The 22,071-nt window shown below is 35.2% G+C and overlaps 2 protein-coding genes across 3 annotated transcripts in view; one reads left to right on the top strand and one right to left on the bottom strand.

Moving 5' to 3' along the window:
* The window catches only part of MACROD2 (mono-ADP ribosylhydrolase 2), a 2,046,639-nt gene that overhangs the window by 1,666,262 nt on the left and 358,306 nt on the right, over nt 1-22,071 (bottom strand). The gene's annotated exons all lie outside the window — the stretch shown is intronic.
* On the top strand, nt 2,340-16,043 carry FLRT3 (fibronectin leucine rich transmembrane protein 3). The gene is given in 3 exon segments (XM_045445351.1): nt 2,340-2,579; nt 12,488-12,767; nt 12,769-16,043. Coding segments are annotated over 2 exon segments (1,950 nt in total). The 5' UTR covers nt 2,340-2,579; nt 12,488-12,530; the 3' UTR covers nt 14,482-16,043.

The raw sequence follows: 22,071 nt of genomic DNA, 5'->3' as shown, positions 1-22,071 counted from the left end.
TCACAGCCTAAAGGGCATCAGGCTGAAAACTGCCTGTCTTCCTTCTCCTCCAACCAGCACAGTCATCCTTTTATTACAGCTAATCTCCTTTAAGTAAAAAAGAAGGAAAACAATCTATAGTTACTCAGGGTAACTCTTAATCTTTCCAGAGGCAGTACTTACGTTTATTATTCACCTCCACTGGCAGAATTTAGCCAGCTGATAAAAGTAGGAATTTAAAAAAAAAGAAACAAAGAAAGAAAGGAAGAAACAAAGAAAGAAAGAAAGAAACAAAGAAAGAAAGAAAGAAAGAGAAAAACATGGAAGCAACAAAAGAGTATACATTTTTGGACAGGGTAGGATGATAGAGACTATCTTAAGAGTTTACCTCCAAAGTCAGTACCTTTAGTAGATCATAAATACAATATATCTACTTTATTAGATTATATTTTTCACAATCTCTTGCCTTCTTCTATGTTTTAATCCACATTAAAAAAAAAAAAACAGTACATAATTGGCATTCAATTATTTCCTGCTGCCTTTATTCACCATGCAATAAAACCAAAGCCCAGAGCACATAATATGAAGTTGTACCACCAATGGCAGCTTAGGGAATGGAAACCTCAGAACTCCTAACTCCCAGGCAACTATGCCACCTTGTAGGTACTTATAACCAAAATTGCCCATTTATCTTTCTTTTCTGTTTAAGGTCTGCCTGAATGGAGACAAAACTAATTAAATATGGATATGAGTATACAGTAATCTGGCCAAAGCAAAACTCCTTTTTAAATATAAACAACTGCCATCTGAAAAGAGCCTCTAGAAAGACTTATTTCATAAAATAATCTAATCCATGTATTTGTTTTGCAATAATAGAAGAAAATTCACCATTTAGTGAGAGATTATTCCCACCTTTCTTTCCTCCAAAAATTCAGCAGTTGCATCTCAGTTTAAGTTGTGCTACCTAACATTTTTAAGAAATTGTCTTTTTAACAGACATTAGAGTTCTAAAACTCCTGGATTTAATAGGTCTGCCCTCAGTGGCCAGCAAAAGTACAATCACAGAACAATAAGGGTCAATATACCTCTAATCGAGGTTTCACCTTCTACTTTGATATCACCCATTCTCGGAGGGGAACTCAGAAGGTCAAACTGTTATTGAAGAAGCATAAGAATAGATAAACTAAATGAAGCTAATGAAGAGACTATAATCAAATACTCCTGGGAAAGACAATCAGCTGGCCTCCTTCAGAAACAAACATTCATAGGAACTTTTTAAAAAGCACAAAAGACAACATTGTAAGCCTTTAAGAATAAAGCATATAATATTAGTTTAAGGAAATTGCCTTCCAGGTAAATCTAAAAGCAAAATATTCCCCAGCAACAATAAAAAGTGAAATGAACTTAGTGGAAAACTATGGCCCCAAAGCAATTGTTGACCAAACAGAAGAAATCAGTCTATGAAAATCATAATTGAATATGAATGTCTATAATTCTGCTAATTAGACATAGACATTCAATTGTCCAGTGTTTATTCATGTACCAAAATTAAAATAAAATCATTTTAATATAAGCAAAACCACGCTGAAAGGTTTTTCTTAAGATGTTTACATTTTAGTCCATATTTAGAGTAGCAAAAATATATCAGAAAGGAAAAGACTCTATTTAATTTTTCTAAAACTTTTCACTTTAGGGAGGGCTCCCTAATTATGAAAAACCTAATATCTACTAGGTTCAAAGGAGATGGACAAATAGTGGAAGTATGTGAAAAATAGTTTCATTTCTTAAAACATATATAGAACAATAAATTACTCATTACCTCTAGAAAAAAGGACTAGTTACTTTCAAAGTTCTTTACCATTTGGCATGCCTGTTCCCCTACCCTTAAATAAATCAGTTATTCATTTGAACCTGCCTTCTACTCATTTGTCAAATAAATATTCACAGTTAGAGTTAAGAGCCTTCAAAATTCCAATGCTATTGGAACTAATCAATAATGAAAATAATCGATTTTTGGTTAATTTTTTAATACACATAGTTCAAAAATAAAAAGAACCTAAGTTTTTCTACTATGATCTTATAAGTGTCCTTCTAACATGCTCGTATTTTTTTTTTAATAAGCTTGCTACCACTACGTTGCTGTGTTAAACTTTAGAAAACGTTGAGATTCCGAAGGCCGGCCTACAAACCAAATGGCATCCCCGCTTTGGCTGGCTGAGCGCCTCATTTTGTCTTCTCTCACTCCCTCTAGCGTTCGCAAAGCTCATCTGTCTGATTATCCAGTTACCTCACTGAACAAGAGCTCGGCTAAGTCCTGCCCATCTATGACATCACCCCCTTCTTCAACCACTGCGAGGTGAAGCTTTAACTTCAGACTTGGAGGTGGGCTGTGTGCAGTAAACTGGAATGCTCTCCCTCACTCACTCCCCAGTGTAGGAGTGATCCGAAGCAGGACAAGCTCTCCCTGCAGCTGCTGTTGGCTTTGTGTGGACTGGACGCGGAGCTTGGGAGAGGGGGGAGGGTTATTACTCCAGTTCACAGTCAGTGGAATTACAGCTATAGCGGCAGTATACATGGGATTGCTTTTTCTCGTCTTCCTGGTAAGTGTTTCCCATGCTTTTCCTTAAGATTGTCCCAGAAAGTTTGCTTGGTTTTACTCTGTAGACAGAAATGAGGTGGTACTGTGAGGCATCCAAATATGAACGTTTGCTCTGTCACCAGTAAGAGCAAAATAATGTGTGTGCGAGCCAGCAAGGAAAAATTGGGCTATACAGACAAATGCAAGAAGTTTCTTAAAACCTTCTTTCATTCAAAAGCAATAATTAATAGCTATTTTCTGCCTTGTAGAGTTGCTATTTGTATAAGAGCCTTATGGAAAACATTAGGTTGGAAAGTTAAACGTTATATATTGAACAATACAAGGCAGGTTTTTTTTCACAGAGAGGAAAGCAAAAGGTCTTGCTAACTTGGTGTGTACTGTATGTGTGGTATGATCACCAATTGCTGTTTTTACAACTGTGAAAGAAAATCAATAATCCCTCTGCCCATGAGTACGCAGTACATGAAAAGCATACATCTTGCTCACAGCTAGCTGAGCTACTCCCGGAGACTTCTGTGCCTCTGTAAGGATTAACAGCTACACCTAGATTTTAAAGCTTGCACTGCTATCCTGCCAGAGCTGCTTCAAGCATTTCAGGCTTGCAAATCTCAACTAGTGACTTCAGCTCAGAGGAGGGGGAGACTTTCTTCCAAACCATACCCCCGCTCCAGGAGAATGCCAAAATCCATTGCTTGGGCAAATGTAGTATGTGACTAGCATAGTAATTGGCAAAGCCTACTCAGAAAAACTAACGAAGCTCAGCGTGGAAGCGGTGCCTGATGTATGCAGTGAGTTCGGGGTGGCAAGAGGAACAAAAATTAGTAGAGCCCTCATCAAGTGGGATGCGCAGAGTATCCACTCACTTGCAACTTACAAGAGCAAAATTTTATATTGAAAGAAATGCTTTCATAGAGCAAAGCTTCCAAACAGTAGTTAAATATATCTTCTAAAAAAATGGGTGTTTTTTTTTCCAGTGAATTAGGTCTGAAACAAAATGGTTGCATAGAGGTAAAAAGTGCAACAGGCCTATATTTTCTCAACATCTGGGGGTTGATATTTGATTGATTATTTTATCTATTTATTTAAAATTTAAAAAAAAAGCCTTGATATTTGCCAATTATGGAACCAAATCCTCTAATGGCTTTAACAATTAGCTATTTTAAATTTTCTTAAATCTATCTGTTCTAAAATGCACATATATGTTATTTTATTAGCAGGAAACAACATGTTAAATTAGCCACTAGAAAAGTGCTTCAGATGTAGCAATGCCTTTCATTTATCCCGAACCCCATACAAATATCCTGACTAGCTTGAAACATAAAGAATTAATTTGTCTGTTTTAAGACAGAACCATTTATGCTTGCCCCAAAGTGACAGATGATTGATTGATACTCATCTCTTCTGAAATGAGTAAAGAAAGAAATCCATCCTTTAAAAGTACCACAAAATATTAATACTACCATTACTACCAATATTAATAATAATATACCAGGATTTAATCTCTATGAAGATTAAATCAGAGACACGCTACTTAGTTTGCAAATATGTGTGTACACAACACATATACATATACACACACTTTCACACATACATATGTTTATTAGCCTGAAATAAAAAACAAGGTTACAAAAACGTGATTGTATGAATTCAAGTAGGAAAATCTCATCCAATTTTTTTTAATAGAGCACTGCCAAAACACATCAAATCCAGGAATCAGCAAAGATATTATTGAATGAATAAACATAATGAATTCATTAATCTTGCTCTTGTTAATACTAACCATCAGTTATTAATTGGGCTTTTCATTTCTCTGCACCCCCTTTTAAATCAATTTTGATTAGGTTCAAATGCCTAACTCAACACTCCTTAAACATTAAAGCTTGTGAAATACATAACTGGGCAACAAATAAAGTTTTTACAAAAAGAAGAACAACAGTAAGAAAATTTGTCATAACTGAATGTAGCCGCAAAATAGAAGGTATGTTTCTTTTGCTTTCAAGTGTTAATTAAGGAGCCTCCGATTCTATCAAAACTTTTTCAGAGCTAAATGAAGCGGTGTGAAATAAATTTGGTTGAAATCTTGTGGCTGTCAGACTTTGTTAGCAAGCTATTAATTATCTTTACCCCAGTTTCTTCTCTAGACTATATTGCCCAATCAAATAGAAACTCCAATTATGTTCAGCATCTCCTGCCTAGGGACACCAGACCCTAATGAACACTCAGTGTCTCCAGATGAAAAATACAATTATCAGCTTTAAACATGCAAGTGCACTGCAGAGAGATTCGTCTGTGCTTTTCTTGGCCACACACCCTAAGGCTTCCTCCTCTTTCTGGATTATTTTGAGCAATTTAAAACCCTACAAAAATCAGTAGCAGAGAACTTGCCTTGTATTAACCTTATATGAATGTTTTTTCTTCCTGCTTTTTATTTTTGATGTTATACCAATACTAAATTAAATCTGGTCAGTTAAAGAAAAATTTCAGTGGATCTTAACTTTTCCCCCCTTTATTAAGGTGGGTGGGCTGCATAACAAAGAATGTGATTAATGGCAAGATGCAGAGCTAACTTAAAAATTCTGAATTAAATCACCTTAAATATTTTTATTCAGTCAGTGTATTTATAGCATTATAAATAATTGTTGAAAGTCAAATGAAGACTACCATAAATGACATCGATGAGGGAAATGAAATTCAGTAATTTTTCAAAGGCTGTAATTTCTTCCCTCCTTTTCCCTTCAGTCCCCTTTCCCTCCCACCCCCCACCTTTTGCCCTAGAGGCCTTCACTGTTCTTCTCAACGGGAGGCTTTGTTGTAATTAAACCAGAGAAAAACTGGCCGGCAGCAGCCAACATCTGACTTGCGGCTTCTGAAAGCAGTGTTCTGGTAGAGTGTACCACCCCCCAGTGGGCAAAAACTCTACAGTAAATCTCTCAGCAATATTAATTCTCAAAACTGCCTTTTCCTATTCAGAGCATAAAAAGGGCAGTTTGTTGACTTCTTCTAACATTCCACCATTTCAGAACTTATCATAAGTCAACAACCCAATTTCCAACAATGAGACGGTTTGTAAATGTCTTCTGGAAAAAAGCCTTCTTCCTCTTAAGAATCAATATAGGAATATACATTTCAGAAAGCATTTTCCAGTTTCAGACTGCAAATCAACATCACTAAATTTGGTGAGACATGACATCAAAAAAGAGTTTGGAAAGCCATGTTTACATTGCATAGAAGAGCAGGTTTCAGCACTTTGACTTGTCTATTGACAAGAACTCCAGAGAAAACAGATTTTAAGTAAAAGAGGAATGAAATATAATGTAAGCAGCACCTAAAGTTGCGTTTGTTTTGCATATGCATTATCTTTTTCCTAGACTCAAAATTAAATGTCAGGAATGTATAAAAAGCTCTCTCCAGGTATTAGTCTCCTTAAATGAGAGGAGAGAGAAATTGCTCTCACTTGATGAGACAATGACAGCTTTTGTTCTTTATTCTTTCACTTTTCATGTGCACAAGTTACCGTGGCAACTTTGAAAAGAAAACCCACAGACCACATTTGGTTAAATACTATTTTTAAAAAGTGTGCCACTGGACTGTGGATTGATCAGTTTATGTGTTGTTGATTTTCTTCCTCTTCATTTGCTTTACATCAGTAATATCCTACTCTGAAATGAAAAAAAAAGTGTTTTATGATTTGAGATGTTCTCACCAACTAGCACAGTGCTTGGCGCACAGTAGACCCAAACATTTGTTGTATTAGTGTATGGAAACTTGAATACTAGAAATTTAAAGCACATCCACCAAATTGTACTCACAACACTGAAAAAGGAGCTTTAAAGTTTGCAATGGGAAAACATTTGTGATTTTAAAAGGTACAGTTTTAAGTGCAATTGCTCAAAGGTCAACGCAAACGTAAAACATGTTCCCTGCCCCAAGCCCTCTTCTGCTCACATTTACCTCCCTCTAAATTCATGTCTTCCTCATTCACACAAGTCTTGGTTCTCCAATTCATTTGATCTGGATTTAAATATGACAAAAGGAAGAAGCATTCACTATGATGAAAGATATCATCCTAGTTTGCCTTTTTCTTTTAAGGATGCTTGATTTAACTTTAAAAGCCAAAATAAATGAAGCAGAATTGGATTCACTTATCACAAACCTACGGGGAGAAAAGAACCAATAACATAAAAGGAGAAAGTAAAAATCCTTTGCTTTGGAACTTTTATCCCCTGTTTTACATAAATAAAACACAACGTCTTCAGACTAGAAAATAGTCTAGATAAAACCAAGTCTGAAAAGGCACGGTTGCTTCTCTGCTGCTCAGCAAACCCTTCAGACTTCATGGCTCTCAAGAGGGGACTTAGAGGTCCTTCTGCTTGCCTGGCATTAAACAAAAGAATTGGAACTTTCCTGAAATCTGATGATCGTGGAAAATTTAACTACCAGTCAGGCTGCTTAGAAAGCATTTTGCTGTCACTATCAACTAACCTGATGTACTCCAGTTGTTCAGTTTAACCATATATGTAGCTTATTTTAAATACCATTTGTCTTTACAAAGACTTAGCATTCACAGGTTGATCATTTTGTTGTGCTTTCAAAAAACGTTTTAAGCCTTCATAAATAAATTACTTTCCAAAACTCTATGATTATATAAATTCCAATTTACCTAGAAATATTCACAGACTTGGATAAGTCCGATTAAGCATGTGTTTTCTTCAACCTCAAGGTTTTATTTAAATAATAACACAATTAACTTGGATTAAAAATTCTTTTAGATTTAAAAAAAATTTCTTAAGCTCCCATTATTAAGATAGGATTATGTGAAGAAAATCATTAAAAAGAATCTTTACTAAAATCTCAAAAAACTCTGTACTCAATATAAGATTTTTTTGAAAATAAGCCATGATTTCAAATCAATTTAAATCAAAGGCAACAAATAAAGGATTTAGGAAGTTATCAACATATAATCTTAATCTAAGTGATCAAAACATGAGAATACCTTCTCATTTCAAACATTCCCACCTCTAACATATTGTAGTAGCAGGGAAGAAATCATATAAACATGTACACTGCCTCAAATCCTTGACTATATGTAAATACCAGTTTTCTATTCAGATAAAACTTCTTAAATTATATTAGTTTTCTTAAAATATCTCAAAAAGATAGTATCCTTACTATTTAAATACTTTCTTACATCATAGAACTAAACTGGAGGCTTTTCACAGACCTGATGATTACATTATAAATGCAATTTTCTTTTAACCCCACAATTTTTCTGTATTAGAAGAAACTGAAGAGAAAGATCCCTGTTAAAAATCTGATTTATCCGTGAGGTGATTATGTTGTTCTTTTTGTCAGTTTTAAATGCTATATGCTTAGTGATGATTCCATTAAAAAATAGTTTTAAAACATTTCTTTGAGTAACCAGGGGTCCATTTATGTTTTTCCCCAAGTTACCCCAATAACAATATTTTTCTAAAAGATGGATTACTTTTTGTTCAGAAGTAATGGCCTCTTTTCCAGTCTATGCAGACATAAAGACTTCTGAAGTTGATGTTGTGGAAACCTGGTCATAGTGTCCATACCAGTGGAGCTCATTTTTCTTATTATCATTCACAATCAACTACGGTTTCCCTATGTGTGCGACTCTGTAGAATCAGCTCAGAAAAAGGAAAGTGTAAGCACTGAGGGCAGCTCGCTTATTTTAGATAGATTATTATAGCCTTTAATATGCAAAGCAAAACAAAACAAAATTGTCTATCACTATAGTTTCAAATTTAAAAGGGAAGGGAAGGAAAAGATATAAAACATAAACTATAAAACACAATCAAACACAAATTGAACTGTTCTGAGGTTAAGTAAAAGGAGAAGGAATTTGTGAGGGAATTTTCATTTCTAAGAGTATTCTCTCCAGAGAAAGGTGCTTTTTATTTTTGCCTTTAGTTTTAATGCAACTTGGGGAGAAGAGAAATGACATTTTACAAGAATTTAATGAGATTTAAGGCTTTCTGTTAATCCCACATTATTACCACTATTGTACTAATGGCAATGTGAGTTTGCCTATCAAACAGAGCAAAGGAAGCAGTTTTACAGATGTAAAACCAGAAAAATAAACAAATTAATCTTCTTTTCACACCATTTTAGGTTTCTTTTTTGTTTTTCTTCTGGGTTAAAAATGTGAAAATCAATACATATTCTTAGAGCTTGATTTCATAAAATATTTAAATACAAGCTTTATCACTAGTTATCATTATGAGCATCTTGGACATACTCTAGGCTAACCTGACTTGGGGAACAATCAGTTCTTAAATCCTCATTCATCAGATTCATCTCGTCAAATATAGAGTGTGTTGTGGCATGTGACAAATGCCTGACTACTGGTAACATTTTAAGCAGGTTCTCATCAGTGATTTTTTATAATAGTTTTTAATTAGTTTCAAATACAATTTAACAAAAGTAATTGTTTCCTAAACTTAAATTAACCACATTATTTTAAATGTTGAATAATTTTCAAGCTCAGAAAACATTTACAGCAGATACTTTTTAAAATAACTTTGTAATCCTAATTTCAACAACTTGGTTTTTCATTTTCATATTCCACAAAAGCAAAAGTTTTCAAGAAAATACACCATTGAAATTCAACAATAATGAGCAAAGCCCTAAATGCATCACAGTAAAACCTCACTTTAAACAATAAGTCATTTAAACTTTCCTTTGTGGGCACTTTGCAATATCCACTAGAGACTACTTTATCCATCTGCAAACTGCTATTTTTGTTTCAAGTTGCTTAAATAATAAATTAAATGGATCTGTAATTTTTTTAAGTCTCCTTCTGTTAACGCATTCTATGATATGGTTGGTATTTCGTGGCAAACTAAAAGAAACTGAATTTTCAAATAGAACCAGAAACACAAATTTTGGCCTTGTTTAACATTCACTGCCAGTAGCATTTGAATTCTGGAACAGATGCTATCCTTGTTGGATGCTAGGTAATTACTAGGGGAGAAGCAAATTATTTCTACTGTAAGTCCTTAATTTCAGGGTCAAATATTTCCATGACACCCTAATGTTCCCTACATATACAGAAAGCCTCTGAGTAGGTCATCCTGCATAAAAGATACTGATGCCACGTACTTCCCCACCTCCACCCCAAAAAATCTTCATGGATATTAGATAATGGACAAAGCAGTCATCATTAAAATCACTGGTTTCTTTGGTGAAGCCTTAAGTCTTCTTTCAGAAATGACAAATAAACTTACTGGAAATTGGCATGTTCATGTTTGAATCTAGAGAGAAATGCCTTGTCAGATTTTGTTATGCTTTCTGAATGGTCATTATAAGGAGATAGATTGACATAGTGTCCTTTCTTTTCCAAATACAGATTTTTCAAGTTCAGTTTGCTAAAAGAAAATTAAAATTATATTCCCCTAAAAAAACTAATAATAACCTGAACTTCTATGCTACCTTTTGGCCAAGAATACTTGAGTAACTAGAGTCCCAAGATCATCAACTAGTCCTCAGAAATACCTCTAAGGAGGAAGGAGATGAGGTTCACATTCTACAATTGGGAAAATTGAAGCCTACAGGAAGAATTAAACAGGGTACCGAAGAAATCAAAAGCAAACTCCTTTCAACTCTTTAAATTGTAGATTGTATGACTTTGTAAAACCATGTTCAGAAATCTCTTAAAAGTTACCATGGCATTTCTGTCAAAATCCTTGTTACGTATTTGCTCACCTCTTTGTTGTACACTTGTTTTCTTCTTTTCAAACGTTTTATCATTTTATATCTAAGATTTAAGAGTGAACATCTAAAGATTGACCTGACATGAATTCAAAAGCCATGGAAGGCATTTACTTACTGGTTCTTGAATGACGCTTTGCTTCTGTGTTTAATTCAAAGTGACATTAACAGTTAACAGTAGAAATTATCTGTTTGGTGACAATCTCAACTTCAGCTCCTACTTTATTTGTATAGCAAAATTGCGAAGTAAAAAACAAACAGGTCATCTTATCCTTTTCACCAACTACTATGATGAAAGATTTCTTGCTTAAAGAAAGAACTGTTAAGTTTAAATTTCTAGGAAATCTCTCATATTAAAAGTTCATTATTAATAGTTTATTAAAACCTTTTGCTTTCACAGGAGATGCTCATACCCAGTATATTTTAAGGAAGAGAAATGTAAAGGAAATCTAGTATGCTTCCTTTTTTCTTTTTCCCCCATGAAGAATATTTGAATTAAGTTTCTATACCTCTTAAAAAAGAATACCTGTTCTTGTATAACGTGACTGCACCAGATATTCTGAGAAAGCAGCAAGAAGCAAAAGCTGGAAATAGCTATTTCACAGCAGGTAATCATACCTCAGGATATAGCTACTGTACAAAGTTTATACTTGGATAATCCTGTATAGGAATAAAGGTGGGGGGTAAATGACTGAAAAACCTATTACTATACAGGCCTTAGCATCATGAATGGCTTTCTTCATGAGGATCTGAAGTTACTATCTCTGACCACATTGCACAGAAGAGCCAATAAGAATTTCAAAGAGAGCAATTTCTACTAAGGGAATTAAGCTACACAAAAGGAACCTTCACACAGAAACTCTATCAGAAAAAAAAAAAAAAAAAAAAGTACATAGGAAGCCATGTGTTCTACATAGTAACAGGAAGCTGAATTGTTTCTGGTCCCTACTTTAATGAGCTTGCCCACCATGCTGAACTGCAGCTGGAATGTTCATTGACAACAGCGAGCCTGATCTGGAGGTGTGTGCGGCATAGGATTACTTGAATAAACAGTGAAGAACATTTCCAAGGACTGAACAAGAATTTTTAACTCCCAGCCCCTCATCAGGAAAATAATATATGTGCATTGGATTTTCACTCACGCAAAATTTATTCACATCGTTAAATAAGGTAGGAAAAATATTAAAGTGTTTTATTTTCATGCCTGAAATTATAGAGGCTAATTAATATGTAAAGGTACAGAAGAGCTCATATTACACAGTAGATTAGTACAAATCTATAATTCTCCAGCCATGGGGAAAGTTGAACCATATCCTAGATTAGAACTTGAAGAAAGATAAATGCATTGTGAAACATATTATGAAAGAGAACATAATGAAAAGTTTGCACAAAGCCATTAAGCCATGTAGTGTGAAACATTAAAAAAGGGAAAAGAGTGAGCTAGGTTAATATGAAATGGAATTTTCCACTTAGGTTAGCTGGATGTATTAGCTGTGTATTTTTTTCCTCCCTTAAAATAGATTAAAAAGATTCCTTCTGATTTTCTTGTTAGAAATACCAATGAAACAATTCTTAATATTAATAATCAAAGAAAAATAACATAAATAGTCAAAACAAATGAATGGCTTTAGTAGGATTCAGGTCTTAAGAGGCATTTAACTGACTATTCCTTTGAATATTAAGAGGATGGATTTTTTTTTTACTACACATTTCTATACATGTACAGTCTACCTAAGAAGTAGACATCAAATTTTGATTTTTAAAAACAGTAACATTATCTTTAGGTACAATAAATCATATTCCTATGTCTCAATTCATTATTAATGTTAAGAAAAAATTAGAAAATTGATTAGCTTGGTCAGTGACTGGCTATAGAACTGATATCAAACATTATGAAAGTGCTTTAGAATTCTCAGTAAAACTTTTATATTTAACATTTCAAAATCAAATGGACTTGGGACATGATATTCTTTAATTAAATACTACAAACATTTAAGGTAAAGAGATTATAGGATGGTGTTCATTGTAAGCTAGTGATAAACCCTAAGCATGCAAAAAAAATTAAAAAGCTGAAAGTGTACACATTTTAGTTTCCACATATATTTTGAACACTATTTTAAGTATCACAACCTGACTGTTTTCTGTCTTTCTTTTTAACTCACTCCATTTTAGGGCTCTGACAGTACCGTGTACAAAGACCTCAACAGTGCTGACCATGATCAGCCCAGCCTGGAGCATCTTCCTCATCTGGACTAAAATTGGGCTGTTCCTTCAGGTGGCACCTCTCTTAGTTATGGCTAAATCCTGCCCATCTGTATGCCGTTGTGATGCAGGTTTCATTTACTGTAATGATCGCTTTCTGACATCCATTCCAACAGGAATACCAGAGGATGCTACAACACTCTACCTTCAGAACAACCAAATAAATAACGCTGGAATTCCTTCAGATTTGAAAAAACTTGCTAAAAGTAGAAAGAATATACCTATACCACAACAGTTTAGATGAATTTCCTACCAACCTACCAAAGTATGTAAAAGAGTTACATTTGCAAGAAAATAACATAAGGACTATCACTTATGATTCACTTTCAAAAATTCCCTATCTGGAAGAATTACATTTAGATGATAACTCTGTCTCTGCTGTTAGCATTGAAGAAGGGGCATTCCGAGACAGCAACTATCTCCGACTGCTTTTCCTGTCCCGTAATCACCTCAGCACAATCCCTTGGGGTTTGCCCAGGACTATAGAAGAACTACGCTTGGACGATAATCGCATATCCACTATTTCATCACCATCTCTTCAAGGTCTCACTAGCCTAAAACGCCTGGTTCTGGATGGAAACCTATTGAACAACCATGGTTTAGGTGATAAAGTTTTCTTCAACCTAGTCAACTTAACAGAACTGTCATTGGTGCGGAATTCCCTGACTGCTGCACCAGTAAACCTTCCAGGCACAAACCTGAGGAAGCTTTATCTTCAAGATAACCACATCAATCGGGTGCCCCCAAATGCTTTTTCTTATCTAAGGCAGCTGTATCGACTCGACATGTCCAATAACAACCTAAGTAATTTACCTCAGGGTATCTTTGATGATTTGGACAATATAACCCAACTGATTCTTCGTAACAATCCCTGGTATTGTGGGTGCAAAATGAAATGGGTACGTGACTGGTTACAGTCACTACCTATGAAGGTCAATGTGCGTGGGCTTATGTGCCAAGCCCCAGAAAAAGTTCGGGGGATGGCTATCAAGGACCTTAATGCGGAACTGTTCGATTGTAAGGACAGTGCAGTGGTAAGCACCATTCAGATAACCACTGCAATACCCAACACAGTATATCCTGCTCAAGGACAGTGGCCAGCTCCAGTGACCAAACAACCAGACATTAAGAACCCCAAGCTCACTAAAGATCAGCGAACCACAGGGAGTCCAGCAAGAAAAACAATTATAATTACTGTGAAATCTGTCACCTCTGACACGATTCATATCTCTTGGAAACTTGTCCTACCTATGACTGCTTTAAGACTCAGCTGGCTCAAACTGGGCCATAGCCCAGCATTTGGATCTATAACAGAAACAATCGTAACAGGGGAACGCAATGAATACTTAGTCACAGCCCTGGAGCCTGATTCGCCATATCGAGTCTGCATGGTTCCCATGGAAACCAGTAACCTCTACCTATTTGATGAAGCCCCTGTTTGTATTGAGACTGAAACTGCACCCCTTCGAATGTACAACCCTACAACCACCCTTAATCGAGAGCAAGAGAAAGAACCTTACAAAAACCCTAATTTACCGTTGGCTGCCATCATTGGTGGGGCTGTGGCCCTGGTCACCATTGCCCTTCTTGCTTTAGTGTGCTGGTACGTTCATAGGAACGGATCACTCTTCTCAAGGAACTGTGCGTACAGCAAAGGGAGGAGAAGAAAGGATGACTATGCGGAAGCTGGCACTAAGAAGGACAACTCCATCCTGGAAATCAGGGAGACTTCTTTTCAGATGTTACCAATAAGCAATGAACCAATCTCAAAGGAGGAATTTGTAATACACACCATATTTCCTCCTAATGGAATGAATCTGTACAAAAACAATCACAGTGAAAGCAGTAGTAACCGAAGCTACAGAGACAGTGGTATTCCAGACTCAGATCACTCACACTCATGATGCTGGAGGCCTTGTAGCTGACTGTGTTTCGGTTTTTTTAAACCTAAGGGAGATGATGGTAGGAACCCTATTCTACTGCAAAACACTGGAAAAAGAGACTGAAAAAAGCAATGTACTGTACATTTGCCATATAATTTATATTTAAGAACTTTTTATTAAAAGTTTCAAATTTCAGGTTACTGCTGCGATTGATGTAGTAGAGATGCCTGAACACAAGTCTATATTTTAGTATTTTTTAGTAATTTGTACTGTATTTTCCTTGCAAATATTGAAGTTATAAACCATTTACTTTGTGTTCTACTGAGTAAGATGACTTGTTGACTGTGAAAGTGAATTTTCTTGCTGTGTTGAACAATCAGGACTGAGTTCACATGAGATCCTTGTAGTATAAGCACAGGCCATTTTTCACTTTGGTATTAATGAAATGTAAAAAAAAAAAACCTGGCTGAATGAGAAAACTTAAAGTTCAAAAAATAGTTATGAAAGAATGTTCCAACTATTAAATTTGTATTATCCCAGTGGTATTCAATAAATTAAAATATGTGACGTAATGGGCAATATCAAACTTGCTGCATATTTCCATTTTTACTCTAAGCAAATTAGATACTTTTAAGAAAATACGCATATCTTCTGAACTGAATACATCCGCTGGCATAAAGGAGTGTGAAGTCTGCTGTTAAAACCACTGTTAACAAAGCTTTGAGAATAAAGGACTTCACAAAATGAATAATGTAAGAGCACTCTTAAGTTAGGGGGAAATTTATACTTAGGAAAATATGAAATCTTAGACTCTGATAGTGTAATGACACAAACACCAGAATTGCATTTTGGTTTTGCCTATACCATCCTGATTTTTGAAAAGTGAATTCTAAAGATGTAATTGTTAATGTTTATAATGTTTTTATCATAAATGATATCAAAAGAGAAACATGCATATTTAAAAAGGTAGTGTACCCATAAGCAATTCCCCTCAACAATGCAGAGAAAGTAGTACTTTGAAAAAGGGAGAATTTAAAAGAAAAATAACTACTAGAAATCAAATTTAGATCTGGTTTATATGAAATGTTTTAACACTGTACATAAAAGTTCAATTTACCTTCACAATGATCAAGAATACTGCCCATTACTGTCACAGTTTTCCACATATTACATAATGAACTTGTAATGTAACATTTCTTTCTAGCTTCCTACTGAATTGTGAGCTATTACTTGTTTAAAAACCACATCATTTTTCTGTTGCCATGATTTTTATTTTTCCAACAAAAAACCAAAGTGCATTGTACGCCCTTTGGCCAGTCTTGTATGTGCCTTGATCCAATGCTACATGTATTCAGCTTTTAAAACTCGACAAATTTTTCATACTTCCTTAAATATGAAAAATTATGGTCTTATTGCTGAATAAAACAAGAAAAAAGTACAAAATAATCGTGCTTGCTTTTTCGGGATTATGTTACTATCACTAAAGTAGCAAATTGCCCAGCACATTATTCCTAAGCACCCCCATGTATTTTTCTAGGCATAAAAATAAACGTTGACTACAAATAAAAATATATATATAGCAATATCTCGAGCTTGTGTATCATTTAACTTTAAAGAGTTCAGTGTTTCATGAACAAATTAACTTTCTATCATTCTTTTGGAATACTATTATTTTGCTTATTCACTCCAAAGATGGAAAACTTCAGAAGTGGTTCTGTGATCTTTCAGTCTTTTTTACGTTGCTGCCATTGTCCTTACTGATACTTTTTAAAATGGTCTTTGAAAAACTAATATTTTTTTTTTAATAGCTTTTTGGTAGTATGAGTTGGCATTACAGGATTTGAAATCTCAGATCTATCACTTACTAGGTATGTAATTAAAAGGAAACCACTTTCTCATCTCTTACATGAGATGATATGCATGGAAACTGTGCAATGTTCAACCAAATTAAGTTACTACTATTATGATCAAGAAAGTTTACCATGTGTTTCCAGAGGTTTGTTAGATATTTCTGCTTTTGCTAGTCCACTGACAAACATCTCCAGCAGCCTGTGAAATGTTATTTATTATTCATTTGCCATCTACATATGTTTCCCAATAAGGTTATCTCTTTTGACTTCTTGTTATGAAGAATACCTGTTTTCTAGGAATAACTTAGCAAAGACTCATGTGATTAACCTTAAATATAGGGAACGTTTTGTGAAGGAAGTTTGACTTTTGCTTCCAGAGGTTTTAAGTAGTTCAGCTACAGTGCTGCCAGAAAGGATGATTCCATTATATCGCTATAAACCTATGAGTTTATAATAAGCCAAAAGATTACATTGACTAATTTCCAATTAGTGCATCTTTCATGAGCACAGGAAATTTTATAAATTTTATAAATTTATAAAAATACATGCATTTTAATTATTTTACCTGGGATAAATCAGAAACGGGTTTTATATCAGCAAATATAAATAGCAACAACAGTGTAAAAGTTTATTCTTTTCCTAGGTCTATGAAACCCAAATGTTTTGCTGAACAAATATATATATATATATATATGTATCTCCTTTTAATAAAATGATAAAATACAAATATCTACCTTAAAGGGCACTAAATTTATTATAAATACATGTGCATATATCCCAAACAAATGTTCACAATTTTTACTGATCAGGCACTAACAGAAAATTGTAGGAAAAAGAAAAATCCCATCCTGAATATACAACTTATAGATTTAACAAGAATACTATTGAGGAAGCTACCAAAAAAAAAAAAAAAAAAAAAAAAAAAAAAAGAGGGAAAAATCACTCCCTTGCTGAATGTTTGACAAAAATCAAAAACTGTTTTTGGATGCAGCCACTTGTAACTGCATTAAATCACTGTATTTACACTCTCATTCCCTATTAAAAACAACACTGTTCTCTATCTTTCAGCAAGGCCTATTTATTAAAAGTATTCCCCTGTGCCAAATGAACTAGTAAAAAAACTTTGCTTTACTAACTACAGTTTCTGAGTAAAGCACATTTTATAGCTATATGCCAACATGACAGTTTTCCTGAGGAATCCAAAGAGACCCATATGCTTTAAAGCACCTGAGGCGTGGGTGTTCAAGGAACCAATCTATCACTGAATTCACTTTAATATTAGCTCATCTGCTGCTGAAAACAATAGTGGCATTTAAAGTTCTAATTCCTTTCTCCTACTTAGCATGATTAGCAAATCCTAATTTAGCATAGTCTTAGAATTAAAACTATTGTGTTTTATGTTTTTGGACCTTTGGTTAAATTAGCAAAAAATAACTCACGCTTATCAATCACTTTGATAAGAACTTCAAAGTTCTCTACAAATAATCTCAACAGCCAACAACCTGTATGGAATGATTTCTACATTATAAATAGCAGAAGCATTGGCTTCAAGAAGTATCCTGTCTAGAGGATGTAAGGCATAAACATATAATCTAATGAAAGTTTACTGTAACTGCAGTATAGGAAAATAACTATCTATCTGGATGGATTAAAGAAGATCTCATGAAGGAGGTAAAATGAGGGCCGGAATTGAAGGATAAGAAAATATTTAAAGAGAAAACAAGAAGAGTAGATACTGGCCATGTAGAGAAAATGGTGAACAGTCATGGAGATAGGAAAACAGGGACAATGTTTCTCAATGCCAGCTTTGGTCACAATCACTTGGGGAGGCTTTTATTAAGATAACCAGGCTTCAATATAGATCAACTAAATTTAAATCTCTCAGATTAAGGTTGGGCATTTAAAGTTTTCTTTAATTCCAGGGGTGCCTGGGTGGCTTAGTTGGTTAAGCATCTGACTTTGGCTCAGATCATGATCTCACGGTTTGTGGGTTCAAGCCCCACATAGGGCTCTGTGCTGACAGCTCAGAGCCTGAAGCCTGCTTTGGATTCTGTGTCTCCCTCTCTCTCTCTGCCCCTCCCCTGCTTGTGCTTTGGCTCTCTCTCTCTCTCTCTCTCTCTCTCTCAAAAATAAATAAACATTAAAAAACAATTTTTTTGAGTTTTCTTTAATTCCAAAAGTGATTCTGATGCAACTGAGGATTAGGGATTTGGGAGGTATTTGGGGAAAGGCCAATAGGTCTGCTGAAATACAAGGTTCATAAAGGAGTTAAGGCTGGAAAAGCTTTTTTATATAAGCAGTGTGTTGAATTCCAGCTAAGAGGTCTGGATGATATGCTTTGGCGATGGTTTCTGGGCAGCTATGTAAACAATTAGTGTACTTTAGGGACATATTGTAGAAATAAGGAATATTGAATGAAGAATGAATGAGGAGAAAGAAACTGAGAGTAAGAGGACAAGGTGGAAGGACATGCAGTATTGCAGGCAAGAGAAAACAAGGGCCTAACCAGTGGAATGGGATTTAAAAAAAGAAAAAAAAAAGTGTAATTCAAAGATACAGGAAAGGTAGAATTCCTAGGAATTAGGAACTGAGGAAGGAATAAAAATTGAAGGTGATGACTTTTAGCCAGGTAAGTAGAATGTTGGTAAGGCACTTAATGATGAAAACTACTAGAAAAAAATCTCAAAGTTTTTTGTACATTTTAGGTTTGAACAGGTGACCATATGCACAGTATAGATTTACACTGGCTAGTGACCCAGCTTAGATGATAAATTATAATTGCATTAGGTTTTAAAATACTTCTATGTTATCCATCTGGAAATGTCTATTGGGAAGTTGGAAACGAGGGTATGGGAAGAGATCCTCAACAGTCTAACACATTATTACTAAAGGTGAGAGGGTAGAAGACAGCAGCAACAGAAGTGAGCTGAGGGAGGGAAAAGAGATGAGCCACAGGGACACCCACCCTTTATAGGGACAGAAGAGAGAGAGCCGTCAAAAAAACAAAAACAAAAGCCAAAAAGGGGCAATTAAAAAGGAGGAAAATCATCACAAGGAGAATATTATAAAATCAAGGAACTACAAATATTAAAAAAAAGAGGATGTCAAAAGGTAGTCTGGAATTTAGATTTGGAAGAGGACACTGTTTAAAATAGAAAAGGAGGAGATAGCCAGGGATTTTGAAGCAGTGTCAGCAAAGTAAAGAGGTAAAAGCCTCTAGGATATTGACAGGATAATGGGAGATAAAGAAAACAGAAACAGTGATCAGGACTACTCTTTAAGAAGTCTTGAGGGTGAAGGGATCAAGATAGATAAGGAAAGGAAGTGAATACCAAGGGGAATATTTACTGTCCTTAGGAATAAGATGGGGTATAGAGATAAGAATCTACAATGAGAACAGGGAAGCATATTTGATAGAAGAAAACTGGGATGCAGGAGAGGTGTGGTCCAAGTCATGCTGTGAGTCTAAGATGACTGAAGTAAAAGTGTGACTGAGAAGCTGCAGTTTTTGAAGAGTCACCAGCAAGGAGGACAAAGTTACGGAGAGAGTGGGGAAAGGGTTGGAAAGAGGGTAAGGTTTGTAAGACAGGTCCTAAGGAAGATGGGGAAATGTCCCCGAGATGAAGAGGAGGGAGATGATGATGGGGTTAGGTGATACAGATATAAAAAAAGGACTTCCTAAGAAAGGGTTTTTGAGTAATGGTGACAGAAACATATTCAGCAAGTGATCTTTCAGGGACAGAGAAAAAAAATTTTTTGAAAATCCCTTCCTATATTCTACACCCCTCCCCTACCAAACTTTCATCAAATAGTGACAGGGAAGGTATAATCCTCAGGGAACAGATGTCAATTAATTCAAGGTCATGGAAAGAATGCTAAGAAAAATGTCAGATACAGAGGGAGTTAGAACCCAAAAGTGAAAGACTGCATTAGGCCCAGGGGAAGCAGTTAAGAGATGGGCCCAAAAGGAATTCAAATTCCCAGATGGAAAGACACACAAAACAGAAAAATAGAGCAGAGGAGGGCCTTGCACTTAGGACTCCAGCAGATGATCACAGTTAAAAGGATGTTGGTCATGAGAAGTTAGTAGAAACTCCTGTTCTAAACAGTATACACATTCTGAACAGATGAAAGAAAAAGAAATAGAATAACCAAATTAACCTTGCTCTATTCTTTGAACATCAAAACAGAATGAAATCTAATTTTATCTCAAAATATAGACTGAAGAAGTATTTCTACTTTTATCAGTCTTTCCCACAAGTATCAAAGGTAACTCCTGGAGAACAGGTAAGCAAATCACATTATGAATCCCTCCCACTTCCTACCCCTACCTCCTTCTCATTTTTATATCATTTGGGTGAAATGAGATTAGAAATGAACTTTAGAACTGACTTGACAGTTTTCTTTTTTTTTTTTTCCTTTTTTTAAAAGGCTTCAAAAGGAAGCATGCAGCCACAGGGGTGGGGAAGTTGGGGATAATGGGATTTTACAGACTGATTGTGTGCACACATAAAAGAAGCGCTTCTTTTTCAAGGCCAGCTGGCTGGGGCAGGGAGGAGGTGAGGGATAGTCTAGGAAATTACTACCCAAACTAATTACCCTTCTGAATATACATCATGGCTCTGATAACTGTGACATTACAAAGCTGAGGCTAGTTCATACCAATGTTGTATTAAAAGGGCATGGAATCACTGCCACATTTTAATTTCCTAGATATGAAGAGCAATGTTGATAAAAAGGAAAAAAAAAACAGTAAAGATTAAGTAAAACAAAAATCTAACAAAATTCTCTTAAAAATATGTTCTAAAAACATTAGCAATGTCTCACACATACAGTGGGCTTAATGAATTTTTGGGATACTGTTTGTTAAGGACTTTGTCAAGCACAGTGCTAAGTATTTTATATATTTTAATCTCATTTAATTCACACAATAACTGTACAGATAATTTCTATCCACATTTTTCAGATGAGTAAATTAAGGCTTTGAAAGGTAATGAGATATTTTATTCATTCAATATTAATAATGATTTACTGAGCACCCACTCAATAACTGTGCTTGGAGCTGGGTATGTAGCACTAAACCAAAAAGATACGGAGATTATAGTTGGAGGAGGTAGGGACTCAGATACTAATCTAAAACTGAATGAACGTGAAGTAAAAAGTTCTGACAGAAGCCATGGAGGAGAAAAATATGGTGCTATGAATGAGCACAACACAACTTAGATTCAGTGGTAAGGGAAAGCCTAAGACCTGAGGTATAAAGAGTAAGCTATGTGAAGAGTAAGGTAAAGAGTGTTCTGAGCACAGGAATGGGGATGTATTAAAGTTTCAAGCAGGAAATCAGCTTAGTGAATCTGAAGATTGAAACATATCAGGGGCTCAAGCTCTGTGAGCAAGACAGAGGTAAGTTCAGTGAGGCAGGCCCAGATCTGAGTACGCAAGGTCTTGCAGGCCAAGGCCAATGTAAGGAGTCTGGACTTCATTTTAGTGAACGAAAAAAAAACACTGGAGGATTTTTAACCTGGTAGAGGAGAGGGCGAAGGAGGAGGAGAAAGATGTGTGGGGATTATACTACCAGATTTCAATTGCAATAAGGTCACTAGCCATTATATAGAAAATAAGTAATATGGAACAGGATGGTGGTAGTGAGGAGAGAAAGGAAAGATGCCAAATATATTTTAGAGCTGTAATGGAATCGTTCTCAGAGTTATATATTGAGTGGTGGAACAAGGACTCTGTCTGATCCTGAAGCTTGAGCTCT

The sequence above is a fragment of the Leopardus geoffroyi genome, chromosome A3, assembly GCF_018350155.1.
Source record: "Leopardus geoffroyi isolate Oge1 chromosome A3, O.geoffroyi_Oge1_pat1.0, whole genome shotgun sequence".
NCBI classification, from domain to species: domain Eukaryota; kingdom Metazoa; phylum Chordata; class Mammalia; order Carnivora; family Felidae; genus Leopardus; species Leopardus geoffroyi.
The sequence above is the reverse complement of the archived record's forward strand: the minus strand, read 5'-3'. Positions and strand labels throughout refer to the sequence as shown.